Source organism: Bubalus bubalis, chromosome 21 (genome assembly GCF_019923935.1).
Source record: "Bubalus bubalis isolate 160015118507 breed Murrah chromosome 21, NDDB_SH_1, whole genome shotgun sequence".
In the NCBI taxonomy this organism is placed as follows: domain Eukaryota; kingdom Metazoa; phylum Chordata; class Mammalia; order Artiodactyla; family Bovidae; genus Bubalus; species Bubalus bubalis.
Window position 1 is genome coordinate 1,479,028 of NC_059177.1, and position 24,420 is coordinate 1,503,447.

At 38.8% G+C, this 24,420-nt stretch overlaps 1 protein-coding gene across 1 annotated transcript; it reads left to right on the forward strand.

The window, feature by feature from the left end:
* Positions 1–205: 205 nt before the first annotated feature.
* SEC61G (SEC61 translocon subunit gamma) lies at positions 206–7,065 on the forward strand. Its single transcript, XM_006069631.3, has 4 exons — positions 206–463; positions 1,959–2,057; positions 3,410–3,512; positions 6,897–7,065. Exons 1-4 carry the CDS (start codon positions 352–354, stop codon positions 6,904–6,906), a joined length of 324 nt encoding a protein of 107 aa, XP_006069693.3. The 5' UTR covers positions 206–351; the 3' UTR covers positions 6,907–7,065.
* The last annotated feature ends 17,355 nt before the right edge of the window (positions 7,066–24,420 follow it).

The following is a 24,420-nucleotide window of genomic DNA, read 5'->3' on the forward strand; positions in this document are numbered from 1 at the left end:
GCTGCCCTGCCCACGCCATGCACGCCCCGCCCAGGCAGCGGAGGCGTCCAAGGGACGAACGCCACGCCCGCGTCCCGCTCACGCAGCGGAAGGTACAAGCTACGCAGTCCACCCAAACATCACAAGAGCTCTTGCCACCTTGCCACGCAGCGCCGCCCACACCATGCACGCCCTGCCCAGGCAGCGAAGGGGCCCACGCGACAAACGCAACGCCCCATTCCCCACGCAGGCCGCGAAAGGCCTAAGCCAAGTTCTGCGCCGTAGCTGTGCAATCGGTGCGCCTGTTTCCGGAAGTGTAGCCCAGACGAACATCGGACTGCGCCTGCGCGCTGACGTATTTCCAAAAGCCCAATGAACGGAGGGGTGGGCTGCTGGTATTTGGGCCTGGTTTCCGGTTCCTGTGGGCGTCTGTCTGTCGGCTCTTGTGCTACGTGTCTCTGGCTGTTGAGCAGACGCGGAGCAGGTGAGGTTTCGTGTGGCTTGGGCTCGGAGCTACCCTTTGGGCACTAGCGAAGGCAGAGGGCGTGAGGGAGCCCTCCGGCCGCCTGCTGCCTGTCCTCAAGGCGTCGGGAAAGCTGACTCAGAGCCGCGAGTCTGACGGAGAAGGGCTTCCAGGGCCTCGATCCCTCCGGCCGACTCTCGGCCCTGGCCTAAGCTTTGGGGTCGCCCGTCTTTGCCTCCCTCTGTGGGAACGTTTCCGCTCGGTTCTGTTGTCAGAGAGGGTCCCTTCGGGGTCCGCTCTGGGGCCGTGGGTGTGGAATGTGTCTTCGAGAGCTCAGTCCTGTGCTGTGACGTGGGAGGGTGAATCTAGAGTCTGAATCAGTTCAGAAGGGGTTATTGGATCCCCTTCCCTGACATTCAGAGCACTGTTTCGGGTGTTAAAGCTTTTTTTGTCTAGGAAAAAAAGGTGCTTCGCTTTCATCAAGTTATCTATAAATTTTAACCTCACTGGAGGTGAAGAACAGTTAAATGAAATGAAAACATTCTGGGCCTGGCATACCTGGCCTAGAATGTTTATAGAATTCCTGATAAACTTTTAGTGTTTCATATATCGTGTTTTAGCAACCCACCCTGGGTAAGAAAACTAGGGCCTAGAGAGGCTACATTTCATAGAAAGGGATTTGTAGAACCACCACCTCCTCTTATGAATGGCCTTAATTCAACAGAAACTTACTGAGTATTTCTGACCCTGGCCACTGTTGTAAGTGCTAGAAATAAGGGAAGTACAAGTAAGGAGCTGGTTTCATTAGCTGTTATATTAAATACCAGTGACTGTTAAGGATTGGATGACATTCCAGTTGTGTGATAGATTCCACGGAAGAACCTGTTGATAAAATGTATAGCCGTTTTCCTTAAAAAGTGTGTCCACAGCAAAAGATTTAGAATTTAGCCAAATAGCTTCTGAAAATCTGGATCTTGGTTTAGCCATATTTTGTGGTTTTAAAAATGGTATAGATAGAGAACAATCAGATTGAAGTCCACATTTGCCTCTACTCCAGGCTCTTGAAGCATCCCAATTGGCACTCACTGCGCTAGACACTGGTGTCCCGGGAGTTTAAAGTAAAATATAGAAAATGCCTGGTTGCATCTCGACACTGTTGATTCCTTAACAGGAACAGTGAGAGGACTGCAGGGTGTGTAAGGAGTGGATGTATTGTCCAGTGCTTAGCCTTTAGTAGTGAGTGCCCTTTTATGTTAAGAGCATGCGCCTTGATCATTGAGAACAGGGGCAAGACCTGTGTTTTTTTACTGCCTTTGTTTTGATAGTTTGCTGGAGATTACAAAAAATAGTGTTGATTTACTCTTGGAGTCTAATTTTTTTTTTTTTTTTATGAGATGAAATCCATCCACCCATATCAGGATGATCTCATTTACGTTTTGATATAAGTCGGCAAGTCCTTGCTATATAGTAAGTAACACCAGTGATCATCTTTTTTTCCTTTTTGGTTTTTAAACAGACATCATGGATCAGGTAATGCAGTTCGTTGAGCCAAGTCGGCAGTTTGTGAAAGACTCCATTCGGCTGGTTAAGAGATGCACCAAACCTGATAGAAAAGGTAATAGCTTTGGAATGAGAGGAAAAAAATTAATTTTTTGCATTCTCTAAGCCCTTTATTAATGTCTTCCTGTTTAATAATTGTTGTACTTCTTTCATCACTTTTATTGATTTATTTTTGCTTTATTGTTTTTTGGAATTGTCAGTTTTTGCTACATTTTGTATACTTTGTGCATCCCTTATAGATTTTTCTTTTTTATGTGTTTTCCAGGCTTATAAGGTTATTTGTTACAGCCTTATTTTCCATGTTGCTTTTGCCTTGGTTATATGTAATGACTTTTCAGTATCTTTCACATTTCCACTCTGAAAAATCTTTTGAAACTCTTCATGCTATGTCACTCTTCCCCTAAACCTCTCCCAAACAAAAAAGACCTTATAATGAAATCAACAGCATAGTTGGTACCAACCTAGGAAGTTTCTTATTTATCATAATTCATGTGTTAAAAGATGCACTCAGTTCAGTTCAGTTGCTCAATCGTGTCCAACTCTTTGCAACCCTGTGAATTGCAGCATGCCAGGCCTCCCTGTCCAAAGATGCACTAGAATTTGTCTATTTCTCTCTTTTTTTGACTGCTGCCTGAGTTAGGACTGGGAATATAATAGACAATATAATATTACATATTATACTACATATATAGCAAAATATATAAAAATATGTACTAGGGAATGGTCCTTGCTCTTGTGGAGCTTAGAATCTTTGAGGGAAGACAATCATAAACAAATAATGACAATTATAATTTTTAGTTACTGCTGTGGTACGTGTTATGTAAGGTAGATAGAGGAAGGTCTACCAGCATGTTTTAGGAGGACTAACCAAGCTAACCAAGCAGGGAGAGCTTCCCTGAGGAAGTAGTGTTAAATGGAAACATTACAGGGTCTGAACCTTTACATAAAACTGTGTTTGACCCTATTCAGTTTTTCAAGCCTTGTTTTTTGGCTTCATGATAATATCAAAGACAGTGGGGCTATTATTTATAAAAAATTGCATTCTGTGATTTTATAGTTGATGTTTTTATCAATGTTACAAAAGTTTTTAAGACAAATACTGTGTATTCATGTTTCCTTTTTGGTATTCTGGTCATTTGCTAGGAAGATAAATATTTCTCTGCTTATTGATGGATTCACTAGCATGAACATGCACTTCATTTTTATATTTCCTTAAATATTAGGAAAATTAAAAATCTGTCATATTTTATTTACTATTAATACATCATGTTTTTAAAAAAAAAATTGCTTTCTTATTATCAGGAGAAGTGTCTACCAGTAAGTTTACTTATGTCAGTGCTAATTTTTTCCCCTTTATTTGCGGTGGCAGTGCAAAAAGTAATGTAAATTTTGTGTTTCTAAATCCAGAATTCCAGAAGATTGCCATGGCAACAGCAATAGGATTCGCTATAATGGGATTCATTGGCTTTTTTGTGAAATTGATCCATATTCCTATTAACAACATCATTGTGTAAGTACACTTTTTGAAACAGACACTATCAAGGATAAAATGAAAATGCAGACCATTTGAGTTGACAGTCTGCTATTTGGTTAATATATAGATAATGTTTCTTTGATTTTTTTAATGTTGATAGAATCTACTGCTGTTTACTGAGTACCAGATAATTCAAAGTAACTTTATATTTACATAATTTTTAAAGCTACTATGTGAGATAGGCAGTCATTTTTTAATAAGTAAAATTTTAAAGGATTGAAGAAGCTAGTTAAATGTACTCAGTATGAGATAAAACAGGTATTCAGTGATAGAACCAGTATTCAAATCCAGGTTCTCTTTGTGCAGTACATTAACTTGTCAGCATTAAGGTGCAGAGGAAATATTCCCCATCTGAAGATCACTATAGTAGTAGAGTTCAAACCTAAACCAGGTTACCTATATTCAGATTTTTCTTATTACTTAATAGCTGTCAAAACTTTGGACAACTTAGCTCCTTTGTGCCGCGTTTATTCAATAGGGATAATAGTTCCTGACTAGGGCTATAGAAAAGATAAGTGACTTAAGTCATGTAAAACCCTAAAAAACAATTTTCAAACCTAAATGGAAGTTGTGGTTAATGTAATGAGGCACTGATACTAATACACTTTAGTATATTAGGAGGAGAAAAAACTGAAAAACACTGGAATTGCTTTACTCTTTTGTAAATGCTTTTGCTTTTTAGATTCATTAAGCACTCATGAGTTGGGACACCCTGTGGCATTGTGCAGTTAGAGCAGGCAGCTTTAGGCAGTTTTGTTGGTGTAAAGACTTAGTACTTGTTGTAGTACTTATTTGCTCTGATTTTGTATTTGCTTGGTCTCTGAGTCTTACCTGTCATTTAAATATCTAATCATGAGATAAGCCTTTTAGGCTTATTTTATAAAGTGGAGATGCTTTGTAAACTACAAATCTTTTAAGTACTGGATATTTTACTATGGATGCTTGTGGAAGTTGGCTTTTAAATGACACGTGGCTGAATGAGCATGGTCAGGTGGATTTCTTAAGTAGGTTTTCATAGCTGTTAGGCAGACATGCCACAAAGGATCATAGAGAGTTAGACCTGGAAAGGACCAAGTATCTCAAATCTCCATCAGTTCAGAAATCTCTGCTATATTCCTAGTGAGGAAAGCCATTTTTGGAATTTTGGAATCATGGAGCAAATCCTCAAGTAGAATTAGGAAAGCTGGGCCTCAATGTCTTTGGGCTACAGCCCCTACCTAATCAGTAAATAGAGTGGGTAGAGTGGAGTCTGTGATGTCAGCTCAGTGCTTCTGCTATGCAGCTTCCTAGCCCATTGTCAGACAGGTGTAACTTACAGAATTATTTCTTAATTGATACTCTAATACTAATATATGACTATATATATTCATGCATATGTGTATATATATGTCTATATTGTAGATATGCGTGTATATATATGTACTACAGAACCTAATACAGTGTTCTCTTGTGCATGTTGAAAGCACTTGAGTAAGTGTTGAATTAAGTGAACGATGTAAGGTTCTTAACCTTTTTCTAATGATCATGATGGTAGTAATAATTGTTAACATTTATTATGCACTTGGTGTGTGCCTAGGACACACACCTTACTGTGAGTTGACCTTTTTAACTCTCGTGACAGTTGTGTGAGATTAGCAGTGTTATTATGCCCATTTTATAGGTGAAGAAACTGAGGCATAGAGAGTAAGTACATTGCGTGCCTGTAAGTGGTAGAGCAGCATGTGAAATCCAGGTTCCAGAGCCCCAGTTCTTAACCATTGTACAGGCCATTCATTACTCATTCTGAGTCACAGGCCTCACTTCAGGCTTCAGTTTGCATTTCATTAGCCCTCTTAAAAATCCAGTACCTAGACTCCATTGCCTATTGTGGATATTTTCTTGCTAAAGACTCAAGTCTTCAGACAGTTTCTCACAAATAACTGCTAAATAAATTTCCTTTATCTTGGGTTTACTTGGTGTGGTTTGTTTTTAGCCTAAGAATGGAACATTACCCTTGTTAAATTACTTTTTGCTAGATTCCCTTATAGAAGACTTCTGAATTTTGAATCTGTTCAGCATTGTTATTTATCTTCGCTTTATGTTAGAACATCTTTTATTTCATTATATGAGTTGTGGTCTAAAGTACCTTTTAGGATGAGTCACTCTCATACACCTTTTTGAAATTGAGATGTTCCCAACAGGTCTTTGAAACAAGTGTTAAAAATTTGCTTTCTCTTAATTCTAATTTCTACAGCAGGCACAGTATATCTTTTGCCAATCTTACTGCTTAGAGATAGTTGAGCTCTGACTTTTAGGAAGCTAGTTGCTTAGAAAATTATTCTTCTAGTAACAAAAATGTATCAAAGAGTTAAAAGTTTATATCTCTCTAGATAGTTTTTACATTAAAGTGAGGGCCAAATAAAACATTTTGTGAAAAAAGCTATCAGAAAACTTACTCTTTTCATGATATGCCATGACAACTGTAAAACTGAAAGAAATCTTTTTTCCTGTTGAAAGAGCATATAAATCACTGTTAAAATCATTTTGAGATGATAGCAAGTGAAGAATAAACAAACTACTCTTTAGGCTGAATTATCACTCTGTTTTCCTTATGATGATTTTTTTTTTCCTCTTCTATACAATTATAGCAGTCAGAATTAATATCCACAGGGTTTTAATTTAAAGGATTTATATAGTTGTGGGTATTTTAGTTTAAGCAGTACAGTTTAATGAAGTAAGCCTTTAGTACTTTATGTTAAAGTTTAGATGCAGGGCTGTTTTTTTTAGGAGTATTTTTGGGTTGACCAAATTGTTTGTTCAGGTTTTTCAGTAAGGTGTTACAGAAAATCCCAAGTGAACTTTCATCTAGTACTGGAATTATCTTCTTTCCTTAACATTACAGTTTTAAAACATGTATCTCAGTATATTATTTTAATGTTCTTGCTGTTGAAACTTAGATGTTCTTCCATAGGGAAGGCAATTTTTATTATTATTAATCCAGGTTTCTGAGTGGTTTGGGTAAGATGCAGTGGTTGAGAACCAGTTTGTACATCAAATTGAAAAAGTTCTCAACTAACAGTCCTGTTATGTAATTCGTATTTTTCATCTTGTTATGAAAGACATTATGCTACGCTGTTAAGCATGTTTTTCAAATGAGGATTCTGAGTTTAACAGATGACGCCTGTTCCAACAGCCACGTCATCTGTAAGGGCCTTTTCAGTTCCAAGATTTTAAAGTTCAGTTTCTTCTGTTTTGTAGTAAATAGATGTGGTTCTCAAATAACTGGTTCTGGTTCCATAAAATTAGAGCATATTGAATTTCAAATTTATTATTATTAAAATCCTTAATACTCAAAATTGACCATCTTTCTTTCTTTTACAGTGGTGGCTGAATACCTTTTTAGAAAAGTAGTTTTCATCTTGGGGATTGGTGAACAAGTGAGGATTTGAGAAGCTGATGGAGCAGAAATTTGTCTGTGTGTTTTATGTTTTTCTTTCATTTTTTTCTTCCAAGATGTTTTCTATTTGTAAATTAAAATAATTTTAAAATAGACGTCTTCTCTTTTTTCCATCAGTGATACTTATCAAATTTTTGGCGGTAAGAAATAATGGGTTCTGTTTCCTTCTTCCCTCTTTTCTTTCCTTTACTCCTTCATATTTTGGTTTACAGGAAAAATTAAAAGGCACAGTGGAATATTGCACTTTCTGAGTTTTCCTGTCTCAGTCTGATCATGAAAGAAGGAACAGCAAATAAAGGATGGTAATGACGGTGAGAGAGTTTGAAGGTAGGGTAGGAGTTTTGTCTCTGAGCACTCACAGTGTACATAAGTAGTCAGCGCTCCTCTAAAAGTTTACGTGCCACTTGAAATAGCTTCCTGAAAATCATGGTTAAAAACTTTAAAGTAAGAGCTCCTCTTCAGATAAACCATAATTGGTCACACTGTCATAAACATTGGAGTTCTGAATATTTTAAAGAATTTACTGATAATTGAATAGGAGATGAAAAGGGGTCTGGTCTTGTTTCCCCTTTAGAAAATAGTAATATAAAATTGAGACAGTTTATTCTCAATTTTCTGTGTAAAACTATTGATTTGTTCATTCAGGGTTTAATTATTGAACCTTTATTTCCCAAGTTCTATTTTTTTTCTTTTTTAAAAAATTGTTCAGCAGCACATGTTTGGTAAGTGTCCTCTGAGTCTTTGTGAATAAGGTAGACAGGTGTCTTGACTGGTACTGCTGGGCAGGGTTCCTTAGTTGTGAGATCCATGGTTCAGAGAGTGAGATACATTTTCATAGTTTTAGAACAGATTTTCTGCCTATTTTTGAAATATTGTTTACTCTTGAATGAATTGCTGTCTTTGAGGAAATAAAGCCTTGGCCACCTCTGCTTTTCAGGAGACCATGTAGCCATGTTTGACAGTTGGCTAGTTAGCTAGCTCCTTACAGGCCAGAAGTCTGTATACATGTGCGTGTGGTTGACGTGTGTATGCATATGTATGTTTGCATATATATTTATACAAACATGCATATATTGAATGTCTGTACACATACAGGTTTATGTATATACACATATATTAACTGCTTACCTAGAAATTAATCTGAAATGTATTCTTGGTAAAATGTCAGAACTGCTTCTGGCAAATGTGTATATTTTCTTGTAGGATGAAATGATTTGAACATTAATGTCTTGATGTAAGTTAATTATGAGTCTCTATTCATAGTGTGCATTTGTGCAGCTCATTTTTTTATTTTGCTGACTTACTGGTTCCTGACACTGGTAGGTAAGACATTACATAAATACTCTGTATTTGTAAATGTGAAGTGAGGGCTAATCAAGGACTGTGGTGATAGAGTAGAATAACCTTCACACTCAACAATTGAATTCTTAAATAGGAAAGAATAAATAACTAGCTTTTTCTTACTAACCACACCCCTAGTATATCTAAGAGCTAGTGCATTTGTGTTGTAAACAGTACTTCTTAAACTTTAGCAAGTTTAAGAATCACTTGAGGGAGTTTCTTCCCACCCTGAAGAGTCTGAGTCAGCAGGTTTGGGAACCTGAGAGTTTGCATTTCTGCCTCCCTGCTGATGCTTTGGTATACAGAACACACTTCCAGTGGTAAGATTTGAAAGCTCTTGATAATTTTCTGGTGTCTTAATAGCTACAGGAAAACATGTTACCACCCTTGTGGCAGTTTTGCCATTTCCGTGAAACCCCTTCACCTTACAACCAAGTGTTTGACCACCTAGAGTAAAATCTGCTTTTAACAACAAAAGCCAATAGAAAGGCCCATCAGAGAGGGAGTCAGTAACAGTCCAGACAGGGTGGCAGTCTTGATGGGAGAGGGTAGGAAGTAAAGCCTAGTTCCTATTTCAGTGTCTCTGGCACTGCTGGAAAGCAGCACTTTGCACCAGACTCGTCCCTCTGCCTGGAAGGAAGATACTGAGTTTCACTGAGTTGCAGGAGGCACCGTCACATTTTGTGTTTAAAGGACGCATCTTGTATTAGAAAGCTCCTGCTCCAGAGGAGCTGAGATCTACCTCAAGTTAACACATATCATGGTGGTGTGCTCTAGAAAGTCTTGTGGTAGATTTCCCAGGTTCCATGGATGCAGTTTTGCAAGGCTTTTTTTATATAGCATCTCTCACTCCCTTTCCACTACTGTATTAGTGTATATGCCTTTTTTTTTTAACTCAGGCTTGGTTATAATAAACTGTTCTGTAGGCCTTTTTAGACAGCACCTAGAAAAGGCTCTTGAGATAACTCGATTCCACAATTTAGTAAAGTTCATTAAATATCAGATAGTTCACTAATTATAATTTAATCAAAATGGATTTATATTCTCTTCCCACCAAATACTGAATTTCTAAATGAACAGTATCACAAATGTTGACTCTGTAGTAGGGACTGGAGCATTTACGTAAAATATAATTTCCAAACTATTCCTTCTCAGTTGACCCTCTTAATAACCCTGTGTAATAAGTAATGTGGGTAGTCTTCAAAATATATCCACAATTTAACTACTTACCCCTCCACTCCTCACTGCCACTACACCATCCCTCCTGGATATTTTACTTTTTTTGTTTTTTAAGTTTTATTGAGATGTAATTGACACACAGCACTGTAAGTTTAAGGTACAGCACAATGATTGCCAACAAAGGTCCATCTAGTCAAGGCCATGGGTTTTCCAATAGTCATGTATGGATGTGAGAGTTGGACTATAAAGCTGAGTGCTGAAGAATTGATGCTTTTGAGCTGTGGTGTTGGAGAAGACTTGAGAGTCCCTTGGACTGCAAGGAGATCCAGCCAGTCCATCCTAAATGAAATGTCCTGAATATTCGTTGGAAGGACTGATGTTAAAGCTGAAACTCCAAAACTTTGGCCACCTGATGTGAAGAACTGACTCTTTGGAAAAGACCCTGATGCTGGGAAAGATTGAAGGCAGGAGGAGAAGGGGATGACAGAGGATGAGATGGTTGGATGGCATCACTGACTCAATGGGCATGAGTTTGAGCAAGCTCTGCGAGTTGTTGATGGACAGGGAAGCCTGGTGTGCTGCAGTCCATGGGGTCGCAAAGAGACACGACTGAGTGACTTAAGTACACAAAGCAAATTTTCAACTTTTTTGGTGCTGGTAAGCTAGTATCAAAGCTAACATTGTGTGTATGTGTGTATTAGTTTTCTGGGATCAGAATACACATAAACCTCCGTGTGTGTGTGTGTGCACGTGCTCAGCCACTTTGTCATGTTCGACTCTTTGCAGCCCCTACGGACTGTAGCCTGCCAGGATCCTCTGTCCAAGGAATTCTCTAAGCAAGAATACTGGGGTGGGTTGCCATTCCCTACTCCAGTGGATCTTCCTGACCCAGAGATCAAAACCCAGGTTTCTTTACCACTACTGCCACCTGGATGGGGTTTTATTTCACAGCTTTGTGAAACTAGAGCTTGAACAGGAAGCTTGGGAGTCTTTTCTAACTAAGAATAGAAGCATGAGCTTCTTTACACCATTTGGGATGAAGAGTGGCCTGTAGTAATCACTTGACCTTGTTATCAAGTCAGTAACACAACTTTTCCCAACAGTGTTCATTATCTAAGGAAGTTCATGTTGTGACATACGTAGTGATTCTTTTCCAAAGTTTTGTGTAGCTTACCTTTGCTTTTTCTATGTAAAGTTGAGTAAATCTAGGAGTGTGCCAAGCATTTGATAGGTGAATCCCTGCTGAAAGACTTCAGTTAATGGCAACTGTGTCCCATTGGAGAATATAACTGGTTGTTTCTTGCCATAGGTAATAACTACTTTGCACTTTGTTTTCTTAAAGTGTGGAAGGTACACTGGAAGTTTGAAGTACATAGTATTTATTTTGGAGATCTACAGTTCTGCTATGTCTAGAGGAAGTTGAAAGCTGCATGAAGATCTGTGTTCTGAACATGAGTAAGAGAGATCCCCACTGTACTATGTGTTAAAGGTTTTCTGCCACGCACAAAGTCTATGCTTCTTACATGACAGGTGGCTTAAAACTCAACATTCCAAAAACTAAGATCATGGCATCTGGTCCCATCACTTCATGCCAATTAGATGGAAAAACAATGGAAACAGTGAGAGACTTTATTTTCTTGGGCTCCAAAATCACTGCAGATGGTGACTGCAGTCATGAAATTAAAAGACGCTTCCTCCTTGAAAGAAAAGCTATGACCAACCTGGACAGCATATTAAAAAGCAGAGACATTACTTTACTGACAAAGGTCCATCTAGTCAAAGCTATGGTTTTTCCAGTAATCATGTATGGATGTGAAAGTTGGACCATAAAAACAGCTGAGGGCCAAAGAGTTGATGCTCTTGAACTGTGGTGTTGGAGAAGACTCTTGAGAGTCCCTTGGACTGCAAGGAGATCAAACTAGTCCATCCTAAAGGAAATCAGTCCTGAATATTCATTGGAAGGACTGATGCTGAAGCAAAGCTCCAAACTTTGGCCACCTGATGCAAATAACTGACTCATTGGAAAAGACTCTGATGCTGGGAAAGGTTGAAGGCAGGAGAAGGAGGCGACAGAGGTTGAGATGGTTGAATGGCATCACTGGATGGACGTGAGTTTCAGCAGGCTCTGGGAGTTGGTGAGGTACAGGGAAACCTGGTGTGCTGCAGTCCATGGGGTTGCAAAGAGTCGGACATGACTGAGTGACTGAACTAACTACATGACAGGTGAAAGAATTTTATAGAGCCTGTTCATTCTAGTCAGCAATTGAGACCAAAATTTGGAGTCCCTAGTGAAATGTGTGGAGATCTGCATGCCAGTCTTTCTAGGGTTTGACAGAAAGCTGTGTGAAATTCTGTGTTCAAAACAGCCAATGCAGACTGAAACCTTTTCAGCCTGCAGGGAAAGGTTGGCTGTCAATTCAGTCAGTTTCTCTGGAAGCACTTTTAGGCACCGTGTCCTTCCACTGTTAGGAACTCAGCCCAAGTGGCTGGAGCAGGTGGGGTTTTATTTCAAATCCTTGTGTCTGGAAGAACTTTAAAATACCCCTAGCATTTAGTACGCCATTTTCTGCTTTGTTATCATCATATAAACTTGCACAACTCTCCAAAATTCTACTAGGCTGAACTTTTTCTAATTACAAAGTTGTTTACCCTTTGGAACTCTCTGTAATTTCTCTGCTTTTTGGTATGCTTATTGAAGTTCAGGGACTATTAGTATATAGCTAGATTTCATTGAAGGTGTTTGCACAAATACGTATTGGGGGAAAAGACTGATACAAACCAGACATAAAGGGGTTAAGCAGGGAATGTCAGTCCAAAACACGTGTTCTGTAAGTTTGGGTGCCTGCTATGTGGTAAGTGCTCAACTGGCGGGTGCCACTTGGGTTGGAATGACATGGGTCTTGCCTCTTTTACCTCAAAGTCTAACACATAAACAAGTAAATTTAATACATTGTGATAAATCCTACACCAGAAGTGTATACAAATACCACGGTAAGTAACAAATATGCTGCAATATGTTCCTGAACACAGTGTAGAGTGGATAAAGTCGGTGGAAATGAGATCACAAAAGCCAGCATGTGGATGACTTGATATTTACACAGAAGGAAATAAGTATCATCAAAAAAGAACAGGTGGAGAGAAATGGAGAACTTAAAGAAAGGGGAAGCACAGTCAAGAATGTTTGTCATGTATTCTCTCATATCCCCATGTCTGTTTCCACATGGGTTCCGATTGCCTCTGTGCTGTATCTCATTTCATACCAAGGCATGGATTTCTAATGACAATAAGACAAAGTCTGGTCCTTGAGGAGCTGACATCATTTTTTTCTCACCTACAAACTTGAAAAACTTGAAAAAAGAGATGATCTCATGTTTTCTTCACTTCCAGTGCACCTACACCATGCCTTGGCTCAGAGTAGATCCTCAATACACACTGTGAGAGAATGAATTAAAGTATGTTATCACCCCTCAGCAATCAAAGGAGAAAAATGTTTCAATACGGAAATTTCAGCCCCAGCTCTGGGATACTCTAGTTACAGGGAAGATGTGCAAGATAATAATTAATAGTAAGAATAATTGCTAACATTAAGTGTTTTAGCATGCACAAAGACATGTTTTGAGCATTTTACAAATATTAAAAGAGTTAAAACTCACGAGCTCCCTGTGAGTTAGGTACTGTTATTATTTTTACAGATTTGGGAACTAAGAATTTATTTATTGATTTATTTTTAATATAAATTTATTTATTTTAATTGGAGGCTAATTACTTTACAATATTGCATTGGTATTGCCATACATCAACATGAATCCGCCACAGGTGTACACTTGTTCCCCATCCTGAACCCCCCTCCCACCTCCCTTCCTATACCATATCTCTGGGTCATCCCAGTGCACCAGCCCCGAGCATCCTGTATCATGCATTTAACCTGGACTGAGGATTCGTTTCACACATGATTTAGTTTCAATGCCATTCTCCCAAATCATCCCACCCTTGCCCTCTCTCACAGAGTCCAAAAGCCTGTTCTATACATCTGTGTCTCTTTTGCTGTCTCGCATACAGTGTTATCCTTACTATCTTTCTAAATTCCATATATATATGCATTAGTATAGTCTATTGGTGTTTTTCTTTCTGGCTTACTTCACTCTGTATAATGGGCTTCAGTTTCATCCACCTCATTAGAACTGACTCAAATGTATTCTTTTTAATGGCTGAGTAATACTCCATTGTGTATATGTACCACTTCTTTCTTATCCATTCATCTGCTGATGGACATCTAGGTTGCTTTATGTCCTGGCTATTATAAACAGTGCTGGGATGAACACTGGGGTACATGTGTCTCTTTCAATTCTGGTTTCCTTGGTGTGTATGCCCAGCAGTGGGATTGCTGGATCATATGGCAGTTCTAATTCCAGTTTTTTAAGGAATCTCCACACTGTTCTCCATAGCAGCTATACTGGTTTGTGTTCCCACCAACAGTGTACTAGGGTTCCCTTTTCTCCACACCCTCTCCACCATTTATTGCTTGTAGACTTTTGGACAGCAGCCATTCTGACTGGCATGAAATGGTACCTCACTGTGGCTTTGATTTGCATTTCTCTGATAATGAGTGGTGGTGAGCATCTTTTCATGTGTTTGTTAGCCATCTGTATGTCTTCTTTGGAGAAATGTCTGTTCAGTTCTTTGGCCCATTTTGATGGGGTTGTTTATTTTTCTGGAATTGAGCTGCAGAAGTTGCTTGTCTATTTTTGAGATTAATTCTTTGTCAGTTGCTTCATTTGCTATTATTTTCTCCCATTCTGAAGGCTGTCTTTTCACCTTGCTTAGAGTTTCCTTTGTTGTGCAGAAGCTTTTAATTTTATTAGGTCCCATTTGTTTATTTTTGCTTTTATTTCCAATATTCTGGGAGGTGGGTCATAGAGGATCCTGCTGTGATTTATATCGGAGAGTGTTTTGCCTATGTTCTCCTCTAGGAGTTTTATAGTTTCTGGTCTTAACATTTAGATCTTTAATCCATTTTGAGTTTATTTTTGTGTATGGTGTTAGAAAGTGTTCTAGTTTCATTCTTTTACAAGTGGTTGACAAGTTTTCCAAGCACCACTTGTTAAAGAGATTGTCTTTTCCCCGTTGTATATTCTTGCCTCCTTTGTCAAAGGTAAGGTGTCCATAGGTGTGTGGGTTTATCTCTGGGATTTATATTTTGTTCCATTGATCTATATTTCTGTCTTTGTGCCAGTACCATACTGTCTTGATGACTGTGGTTTTGTAGTAGATAGAGCCTGAAGTCAGGCAGGTTGATTCCTCCCGTTCCATTCTTCTTTCTCAAGATTGCTTTGGCTACTCTAGGTTTTCTGTATTTCCATACAAATTGTGAAATTATTTGTTCTAGCTCTGTGAAAAATACCGTTGGTAGCTTGATAGGGATTGCATTGAATCTATAGATTGCTTTGGATAGTATACTCATTTTCACTATATTGATTCTTCCGATCCATGAGCATGGTATATTTCTCGATCTATTAGTGTCTTATTTGATTTCTTTCACCAGTGTTTTATAGTTTTCTATATATAGGGCTTTAGTTTCTTTAAGTAGATATATTCCTAAGTATTTTATTCTTTTCGTTGCAATGGTGAATGGAATTGTTTCCTTAATTTCTCTTTCTATTTTCTCATTGTTAGTGTATAGGAATGCAAAGGAGTTCTCTGTGTTGATTTTATATCCTGCAACTTTACTATATTCATTGATTAGTTCTAGTAATTTTCCGGTGGAGTCTTTAGGGTTTTCTATGTACAGGATCATGTCATCTGCAAACAGTGTGAGTTTTACTTCTTCTTTTCCAATTTGGATTCTCTTTATTTCTTTTTCTGCTCTGATTGCTGTGGCCAAAACTTCCAAAACTGTGTTGAATAGTAATGGTGAAAGTGGGCACCCTTGTCTTGTTCCTGACTTTAGGGGAAATGCTTTCAATTTTTCACCATTGAGCATAATGTTTGAGGTGGGTTTGTCATATATAGCTTTTATTATGTTGAGGTATGTTCCTTCTATTCCTGCTTTCTGGAGAGTTTTTATCATAAAGGGATGTTGAATTTTGTCAAAGGCTTTCTCTTCATCTATTAAGATAATCATATGGCTTTTATTTTTCCATTTGTTAATGTGGTGTATTACATTGATAGATTTGTGGATATTGAAGAATCCTTACATCCATGGGATAAAACCCACTTTGTCATGATGTATGATCTTTTCAATGTGTTGTTGGATTCTGATTGCTAGAATTTTGTTAAGGATTTTTGCATCTATGTGCATCAGTGATACTGGCCTGTAGTTTTTCTTTTTTTGTGAGATATTTGTCAGGTTTTGGCATTAGGGTGATGGTGGCCTCATAGAATGAGTTTGGAAGTTTACCTTCCTCTGCAATTTTCTGGAAGAGTTTGAGTAGGATAGGTGTTAGCTCTTCTCTAAATTTTTGATAGAATTCAGCTGTGAAGCCGTCTGGACCTAGGCTTTTGTTTGCTGGAAGATTTCTGATTACTGTTTCAATTTCTGTGCTTGTGATGGGTCTGTTAAGATTTTCTATTTCTTCCTGGTTCAGTTTTGGAAAGTTGTACTAGTCTAAGAATTTGTCCATTTCTTCCAAGTTGTCCATTTTATTAGTATATAATTGCTGATAGTAGTCTCTTATGATCCTTTGTATTTCTGTGTTGTCTGTTGTGATCTCTCCATTTTCATTTCTAAATTTATTGATTTCTCTCCCTTTATTTCTTGATGAGTCTGGCTAATGGTTTGTCTATTTTATTTATCCTCTCAAAGAACCAGCTTTTGGCTTTGTTGATTTTTGCTATGGTCTCTTTTGTTTCTTTTGCATTTATTTCTGCCCTAATTTTTAAGATTTCTTTCCTTCTACTAACCCTGGGCTTCTTCATTTCTTCCTTTTCTAGTTGCTTTAGGTGTAGAGTTAGGTTATTTTTTTTTTTTTTACTTTTTTAAATATTTCTTGTGCTATGCCTGTATTGCTCTGAACCTTCCCCTTAGCACTGCTTTTACAGTGTCCCACAGGTTTTGGGTTGTTGTGTTTTCATTTTCATTCATTTCTATGCATATTTTGATTTCTTTTTTTATTTCTTCTGTGATTTGTTATTCAGCAGCGTGTTGTTCAGCCTCCATATGTTGGAATTTTTAATAGTTTTTCTCCTGTAATTGAGATCTAATCTTACTGCATTGTGGTCAGAAAAGACGCTTGGAATGCTTTCAATCCTTTTGAGTTTACCAAGGCTAGATTTATGGCCCAGGATGTGATCTATTCTGGAGAAGGTTCCGTGTGCACTTGAGAAAAAGATGAAATTCATTGTTTGGGGGTGAAATGTCCTATAGATATCAATTAGGTCTAACTGGTCTATTGTATCATTTAAAGTTTGTGTTTCCTTGTTAATTTTCTCTTTAGTTGATCTATCCATAGGCGTGAGTGGGGTATTAAAGTCTCCCACTATTATTGTGTTATTATTAATTTCCCCTTTCATACTTGTTAGCATTTGTCTTACATATTGTGGTGCTCCTATGTTTGGTGCATATATATTTATAATTGTTATATCTTCTTCTTGGATTGATCCTTTGATCATTATGTAGTGTCCTTCTTTGTCTCTTTTCACAGCCTTTGTTTTAAAGTCTATTTTATCTGATATGAATATTGCTACTTCTGCTTTCTTTTGGTCTCTATTTTCATGGAATATCTTTTTCCAGCCCTTCACTTTCAGTCTGTATGTGTCCCTCTTTTTGAGGTGGGTCTCTTGTAGACATCATATATAAGGGTCTTGGTTTTGTATCCATTCAGCCAGTCTTTGTCTTTTGGTTGGGGCATTCAACCCATTTACGTTTAAGGTGATTATTGATAAGTATGATCCCGTTACCATTTACTTTATTGTTTTGGGTTCGAGTTTATACACCCTTTTTATGTTTCCTGTCTAGAGAAGATCCTTTAGCATTTGTTGGAGAGCTGGTTTGGTGGTGCTGAATTCTCTCAGCTTTTGCTTGCCTGAAAAGCTTTTGATTTCTCCTTCATATTTGAATGAAATCTTTGCTGGGTACAGTAATCTGGGCTGTAGGTTATTTTCTTTCATCACTTTAAGTATGTCTTGCCATTCCCTCCTGGCCTGAAGAGTTTCTATTGAAAGATCAGCTGTTATCCTTAGGGGAATTCCCTTGTGTGATATTTGTTGTTTTTCCATTGCTGCTTTTAATGTTTGTTCTTTGTGTTCGATCTTTGTTAATTTGATTAATATGTGTCTTGGGGTGTTTCGCCTTGGGATTATCCTGTTTGGGCCTCTCTGGGTTTCTTGGACTTGGGTGATCATTTCCTTCCACATTTTAGGGAAGTTTTCAACTATTATCTCCTCAAGTATTTCCTCATGGTCTTTCTTTTTGTCTTCTTCTTCTGGGACTCCTTTGATTCGAATGTTGGGGCATTAAACATTGTCCCAGAGGCCTCTGAGATTGTCCTCATTTCTTTTAATTCATTTTTCTTTTTTCCCTCTCTGATTCATTTATTTCTACCATTCTATCTTCTACCTCACTAATCCTATCTTCTGCTTCCATTATTCTACTATTTGTTGCCTCCAGAGTGTTTTTTCTCTCATTTATTGCATTATTCATTATATATTGACTCTTTTTAATTTCGTCTAAGTCCTTGTTAAACCTTTCTTGCATCTTCTCAATCCTTGTCTCCAGGCTATTTATCTGTGATTCCATTTTGTTTTCAAGATTTTGGATCATTTTCACTACCATTATTCAAAATTCTTTATCTGGTAGATTCCTTATCTCTTCCTCTTTTGTTTGGTTTGGTGGGCATTTATCCTATCCCTTTACCTGCTGGGTAAAGGAGGTCTCTGTCTCTTCATCTTATTTATATTGCTGTGTTTGGGGTGGCCTTTCTGTATTCTGTCAGTTTGTGGAGTTGTCTTTATTGTGGAGTTTCCTCACTGTGGGTGGGGCTGTACAGGTGGCTTGTCAAGGTTTCCTGGCTAGGGAAGCTTGGGTCGGTGTTCTGGTGGGTGGAGCTGGATTTCTTCTCTCTGGAGTGCAATGAAGTGTCCAGTAACAAGTTATGAGATGTCATTGGCTTTGGAGTGACTTGGGGTAGCCTGTATATTGAATTTCAGGGCTATGTTCCTGTGTTGCTGGAAAATTTGCGTGGTATGTCTTGCTCTGGAAATTGTCGGCCCTTGAGTGGTGCTTGGTTTCAGTGTAGGTATAGAGGCATTTGATGAGCTCCTGTCGATTAATGTTCTCTGGAATCAGGAGTTCTCTGGTGTTCTCAAGATTTGGACTTAAGCCTCCTGCTTCTGGTTTTCAGTCTTATTTTTACAGTAGTCTCAAGACTTCTCCTTCTATACAGCACCATTGATAAAACATCTAGGTTAAAGATGAAAAGTTTCTCCACAGTGAGGGACACCCAGAGAGGTTCACAGAGTTACATGGAGAAGACAAGAGGGAGGAGGGAAATAGAGGTGACCCGGATGAGATGAGGTGGAATCGAAAAAGGAGGGAGCAAGCTAGCCAGTAATCACTTCCTTATGTGTGCTCCACAGTCTGGAACTCTCAGAGATGTTCACGGAGTTATACAGAGAAGAGAAGAGAAAGGAAGGAGACAGAGGTGGCGAGGAGGATAAAGGGTGGAATCCAAAGGAGAGAGACAGATGCAGCCAGTAATCAGTTCCCTAAGTGTTCTCCACCGTCTGGAACACACAAAAAGATTCACAGAGTTGGGTAGAGAAGAGAAGGGGGGAGGGAGGAGATAGAGGTGACCTGGTAGAGAAAAAGGAGAGCCCAAAGGGGGAGAGAGCAGTCAAGCCAGTAATCTCACTCCCAAGTAAAAATGGGTACTGAAGATTGGGTTCTTAAAGGTACAAAATTGATTAAAAAAAAAAAAAATACCATAAAGCAAAGATTAAAAATCTAGAGTAGAGGTTGGATTTTCAAAACTATAATATTAAAGAGGAAAAAAGTCACAAAAATTATAAAAAAAAAATATATATATATATATATATATGAAGTTTGCTTTAAAAAATAGGGTCTCTTTTTTTTTTTTTTTTTTGCAAAGTAATAGTAGGTTATACAAATGAAAATTAAAGGTGTAATAGAGGGCTCAAAAATTAAAAAAAAAATGATAGTAAAAATATATCTAGGGCTTTCTCTGGTGGTGTTGTGGGCAGTGTGGGGTCAGTTCAGTTTCAGATAGTTCCTTGATCCAGCTTATATTTCTCAAGATCTATAGGCTCCTTCCTATATATTCGGTACTAACTACAGGGTTTTAATCTATTGCACCTGTCACGTCCAAGGAGGTTCCCTCTGTTATAGCTTCTTCTGTTTGCTGGTCTCTTCAGTGTCTAATTTCTGCCCTGACACAAGGGGGCGGTGGTGGACACTTTTTTAGGCTCACTTGTTCAGTTGTGCTGTGGGGAGAGAGGGATGCTGCCAACAGATAACACTGGCGTGTGCTCGCATTGACTCAGCCACACTGGGTTTGCCCCCGCTCACGGCGTGTGTGCTTTCCCTGTCTACACTGCTTAGGCTCTAGGTTGCTCTGCTGGGAACTATCTGAGGCCGGCCCTGGGTTGTGTGCACTTCAGGTCTAAGCTGCTCAGGTTCAGGTACTTGGGTAGTCCTCAGAGGCGCAGACTCAGTTGGACCTGCGTTTTGTGCCCTTCCCAGGTCCAAGCAGCTCAGGTGACCAGTGTTTGGTGAGTGCGGTCGCTGCGACTTATTGCCTCCCCCTTCCCTGCCGCTTGGTTTTCTGTGTGTTTTCCGGCGCACCTTCTCAGGCGGCTGTTGACCGTCCAGAATCGCAAGAAGTCTTAGCAACAAAGCCTGCTTGTAGTTTGGTAGATAATGTCTCTCTGGGGCTGCAATTGCCCACTTCCGGCTCTGGCTGCCTGTCACCGGAGGGGGGTTGGTCTGCAGCCAGCTAGCTCTGTTCAGTCCTTTGTTCTGTGAGCGGGTCTGGCGGTTGTTTTAGGTTAGGGCTTTTCGCGTGATAGCTATCCCACAGTCTGGTTTGCTAGCCCAAGTTAGTTCCCTCAGATTGCCCTCAGGGTATTCAGGCCTGGTCCTTACTCTAAGCAATGCAGCCCACGCCTCCCTGCCCAACCCCGCTTGCTAGTGACTGATGCAGGCATCTCTGCTGCTTCTCTGCTGGAGGAGTTACCATTGGACACATAACCTGTGGGGTTTATTTATTTATTTTTCCTCCTGGTTATGTTGCCCTCTGTGGTTCCAAGGCTCACTACAGACTCGGCAGTGAGAGTGTTTCCTGGTGTTTGGAAACTTCTCTCTTTTTTAAGACTCCCTTCCCAGGATGGAGACATTACTATCATTCTTTTTTATTTTTATTTTTAAGTTTTTTAAATTATTTTTTATTTTTAACGTTTACTCAGCATTCAAATGTTCTTTTGATGAATTTGTGGGGGAGAAAGTGGTCTCCCCGTCCTATTCCTCAGCCATCTGAGGACTGCCTCCCCAACACAGAGAATTTAAATGACTTAAGTGAAAAAGCTGAGATTTGAGCCCAAGTAAACTGGACCCATGAAAAAGGGAATGGTAACCCATTCCAGTATTCTTGCCTGGAAAATTCCATGGACAGAGGAGTCTGATGGGCTAAAGTCCATGGGCTCACGAAGAGTCAGACATGATTGACTAACACTTTAACTTTTCTAACTGGATCCAGCACTTGACAACCACTTGTACTGCCTTTCTAACAAGTGAGACAACAATGCATGTGATTATGATTTTTACCCTAAAACAAATGGTAAAACTATGCTATGCTAAGTCACTTCAGTCGTCTCCGACTCTGTGTGACCCCATAGACGGCAGCCCACCAGGCTCCCCCGTCCCTGGGATGCTCCAGGCAAGAACACTGGAGTGGGTTGCCATTTCCTTCTCTAATGCATGAAAGTGAAAAGTGAAAGTGAAGTCGCTCAGTCGTGTCCAACTCTTAGCGACCCCATGGACTGCAGCCTACCAGGCTCCTCCATCCATGGGATTTTCCAGGCAAGAGTACTGGAATGGGGTGCCGTTGCCTTCTCCGAATTGTAAAACTAACCCACCGCAAACCATAAGACAAAGCTCCTATGATTTCTCTTTTCACTCATATTTCCTCTCATCATATGAGCCCAGGTCTAGTCTTAGACCTTGACTAACCTGAAGGATGATTAGAATTAAAAGACTGTCTGTCTTTTACATATGTATGGAAGAAACCATAGCATGTGTATGTGTGTGGGAATCCAGAAGAAAAGAAAAAACTAATGATGGAAAAAAAGGAAAAACCATCCAAAACAGGAATTGGCTATTTTGGACACAGAGCTTCCTGGCCCTTCTGTCAACTGCTCACCACCTGGTGACTCCCTGCTGAGTGACAAGAGGCACTGGGGAATCACCAGCCTTCTACTCACTCTCTGGCTTCTCAAAGCAGCTTTTATTGGGGGATCATCCCACCTCATCGAAAGGTTTCCTCTATGGTAAGTTGAGATTTCACTTCTGAGTACTTGCATTTATTCACCCCCTCACTGTTAATGTTGGGTTCATCTATCCTTTCTGGATATAATGTATCCCTGAACCAGCTCTATTTCTTTCAAAATTCATGAGGTAAACACAGAGAACATGGAGGGCAAGGAAAGCTAAAATGTAATGCCATCTATAAGCCTTATGATTCCTTTTCAGAATCCTGACTCAACTTATACTTGAAATGTAGAACTAAATCATGGGTTAAGAATATTTTTTGAGACATTAGTATGACTTAAAGGTACTAAGGTCATAAAGCATTTTTTCCCTCTTGGTTTGTTATTTCTAGTTTGAACCTCTTTCTACTTGTTGGCAAAAACATCAGCTAATTTTTCATTGGTGAGTTCACCAGATTAATTCCAAGCATCCATTCAGGCTTGTTGATTACCTACCAAAATGGCAGTAACTTTCTATAAAGACAAAACTTCATCTTTGCTTAAGATGGGCTACTTTCAAATGTTAACATTTAAAGAATCACATATTTGCTATAATATACTTTCTCTATAATACACTTTTGCTACCTCTGGGTACAGTGCAAAACTTCATACTGCAGAATGAAGAAAAGGAAGCTTTTCACATTTAGAGGAATAATATTGTTTTCAATTGAGAGTCGAGTTCATTTACTTTTAGCATAAAGCAATCCATTGCAGTTTAATGCTTTCACATTACTGGTTAATTGCTATATATGTATAGTAAAAAAAAAAAAAAAAAAAAGACTAGCATACCTCACATACCAAGAATGCTGTATGATTTTAGGACGTGTGATCTTCACCTTTAAAGGCAATTATCATTCATAGTCCCTGAGGGCATGTAAATTTGCAATATCCACCAGTCACCCAGTCAGAGTCATAAAATATTTCCTGTCCCCCTTGCAAATTTCAAAACATCGTGGCAGGATTGTGATTAAACATAATAGTTTACATCATGCAGTTTAACTGTAGTGACACACATAAGAATTTCTTTATCACAAAGTTGTTCTCCTGAGACCTTTGTGTCCTCCTATCAATACAGAAAATAGCATTCATAGGTGAGTACATTGTTAGCAGCATATTTCAATTGGAAAAATAATCCATCCAAAACTATGTAAATTTCTGCCAAAGCATACAATCTAAAAATATCATAAAGTCATATGTAAACTACACTTGCTATCCCATTTAGTTGTTGAACATGAAGAATTTCATGTTTGGGTGGAATTTCATTCAAAGAGCCCCCGTTGACAAACACAAGTATTGGGCTTCCCTTGCTTGGGAGCCCTCTGTAGCTGTGTCTCCCATGTGCTGAGAAGCGGAGTCAGGGCTGATGCCCATGCTTGTCTCTCCCGTTGATTTCTGTGCTTATGAATACACACCATAAACAAAGTAAAGGCAAAAACAATAAAAGTAGCTTACATTTTTTTTTCCTGCCTTCATACAGAAGCTGAAGCCATTTCGAAAGGAATCCAGCATACTTGATATGCACGGTTCCTCACCATTTCAGTCATAGCAATAAATATATTTTCAATTCTGCATATCAAAAAGAGTGATGTGGATTCCATGCATAGTGACACTGATGAAGTTCACTAAGCAACACTGTCACCATCACACATCTTAAATGGGAGTGGTAACTAATTGATGATATTGATGGAACTGTACATAATTAACAAGTGCTATTTAGTTTTTGAACACCAAAATTCATAGTATTTATATTTAATAAATCATAGGTGGTATCTCTAGGAAGACTTTAACTGCAATCCAGTTCCAACATTTGGGTAAAATTCATAACAATGTTTCTTAATTAATTCTGCTTTAAGATGCCAAAACAGATGCACACACATCACCCAGAACCGGATAGATGTCCACACAAAACTCAGCAGCATTTTCCCAGAAGTTTTCTGAAATGCATCCATGAGCTCTGGGTCTACTGTCCATTTCACTATTCTCTGAAGAGCTCTAATTAAATATCACACATCTGAAAGTAGACAAAGTTAGCAAACAGCAAGCACATATGCCTCCTACAGCCACCTCCCTGAGAATGAAATATTCTGCTTCTAAAAATGAAATGACAATTTCAAGGACACATATTCAGGTAGACCTGGTGGATCAACACATAATGAACTGAAGTATTTGCATATAAAAATGACCTGAGAAGACTGATTCGATTCGTATTGTCTCATACAAATATTCAGTGAATATTAGATGAACTCACATGGATTTCATTGCACAACATATCATTTTAAAATTATATAAAAGGAAGAGAAAAAATGTAAATGTAATCAGGAAAAGATTGAGACCTATTAAGTTCAAGTAACAATCTCTTTGCACTAAAAGACAGTTTAGACAGTCAAAACAGAAGGATGCTTCTTGTTTTTATTGGGAGAGGTCCTTCTTTGCTAACCTTACTGCTGAGAT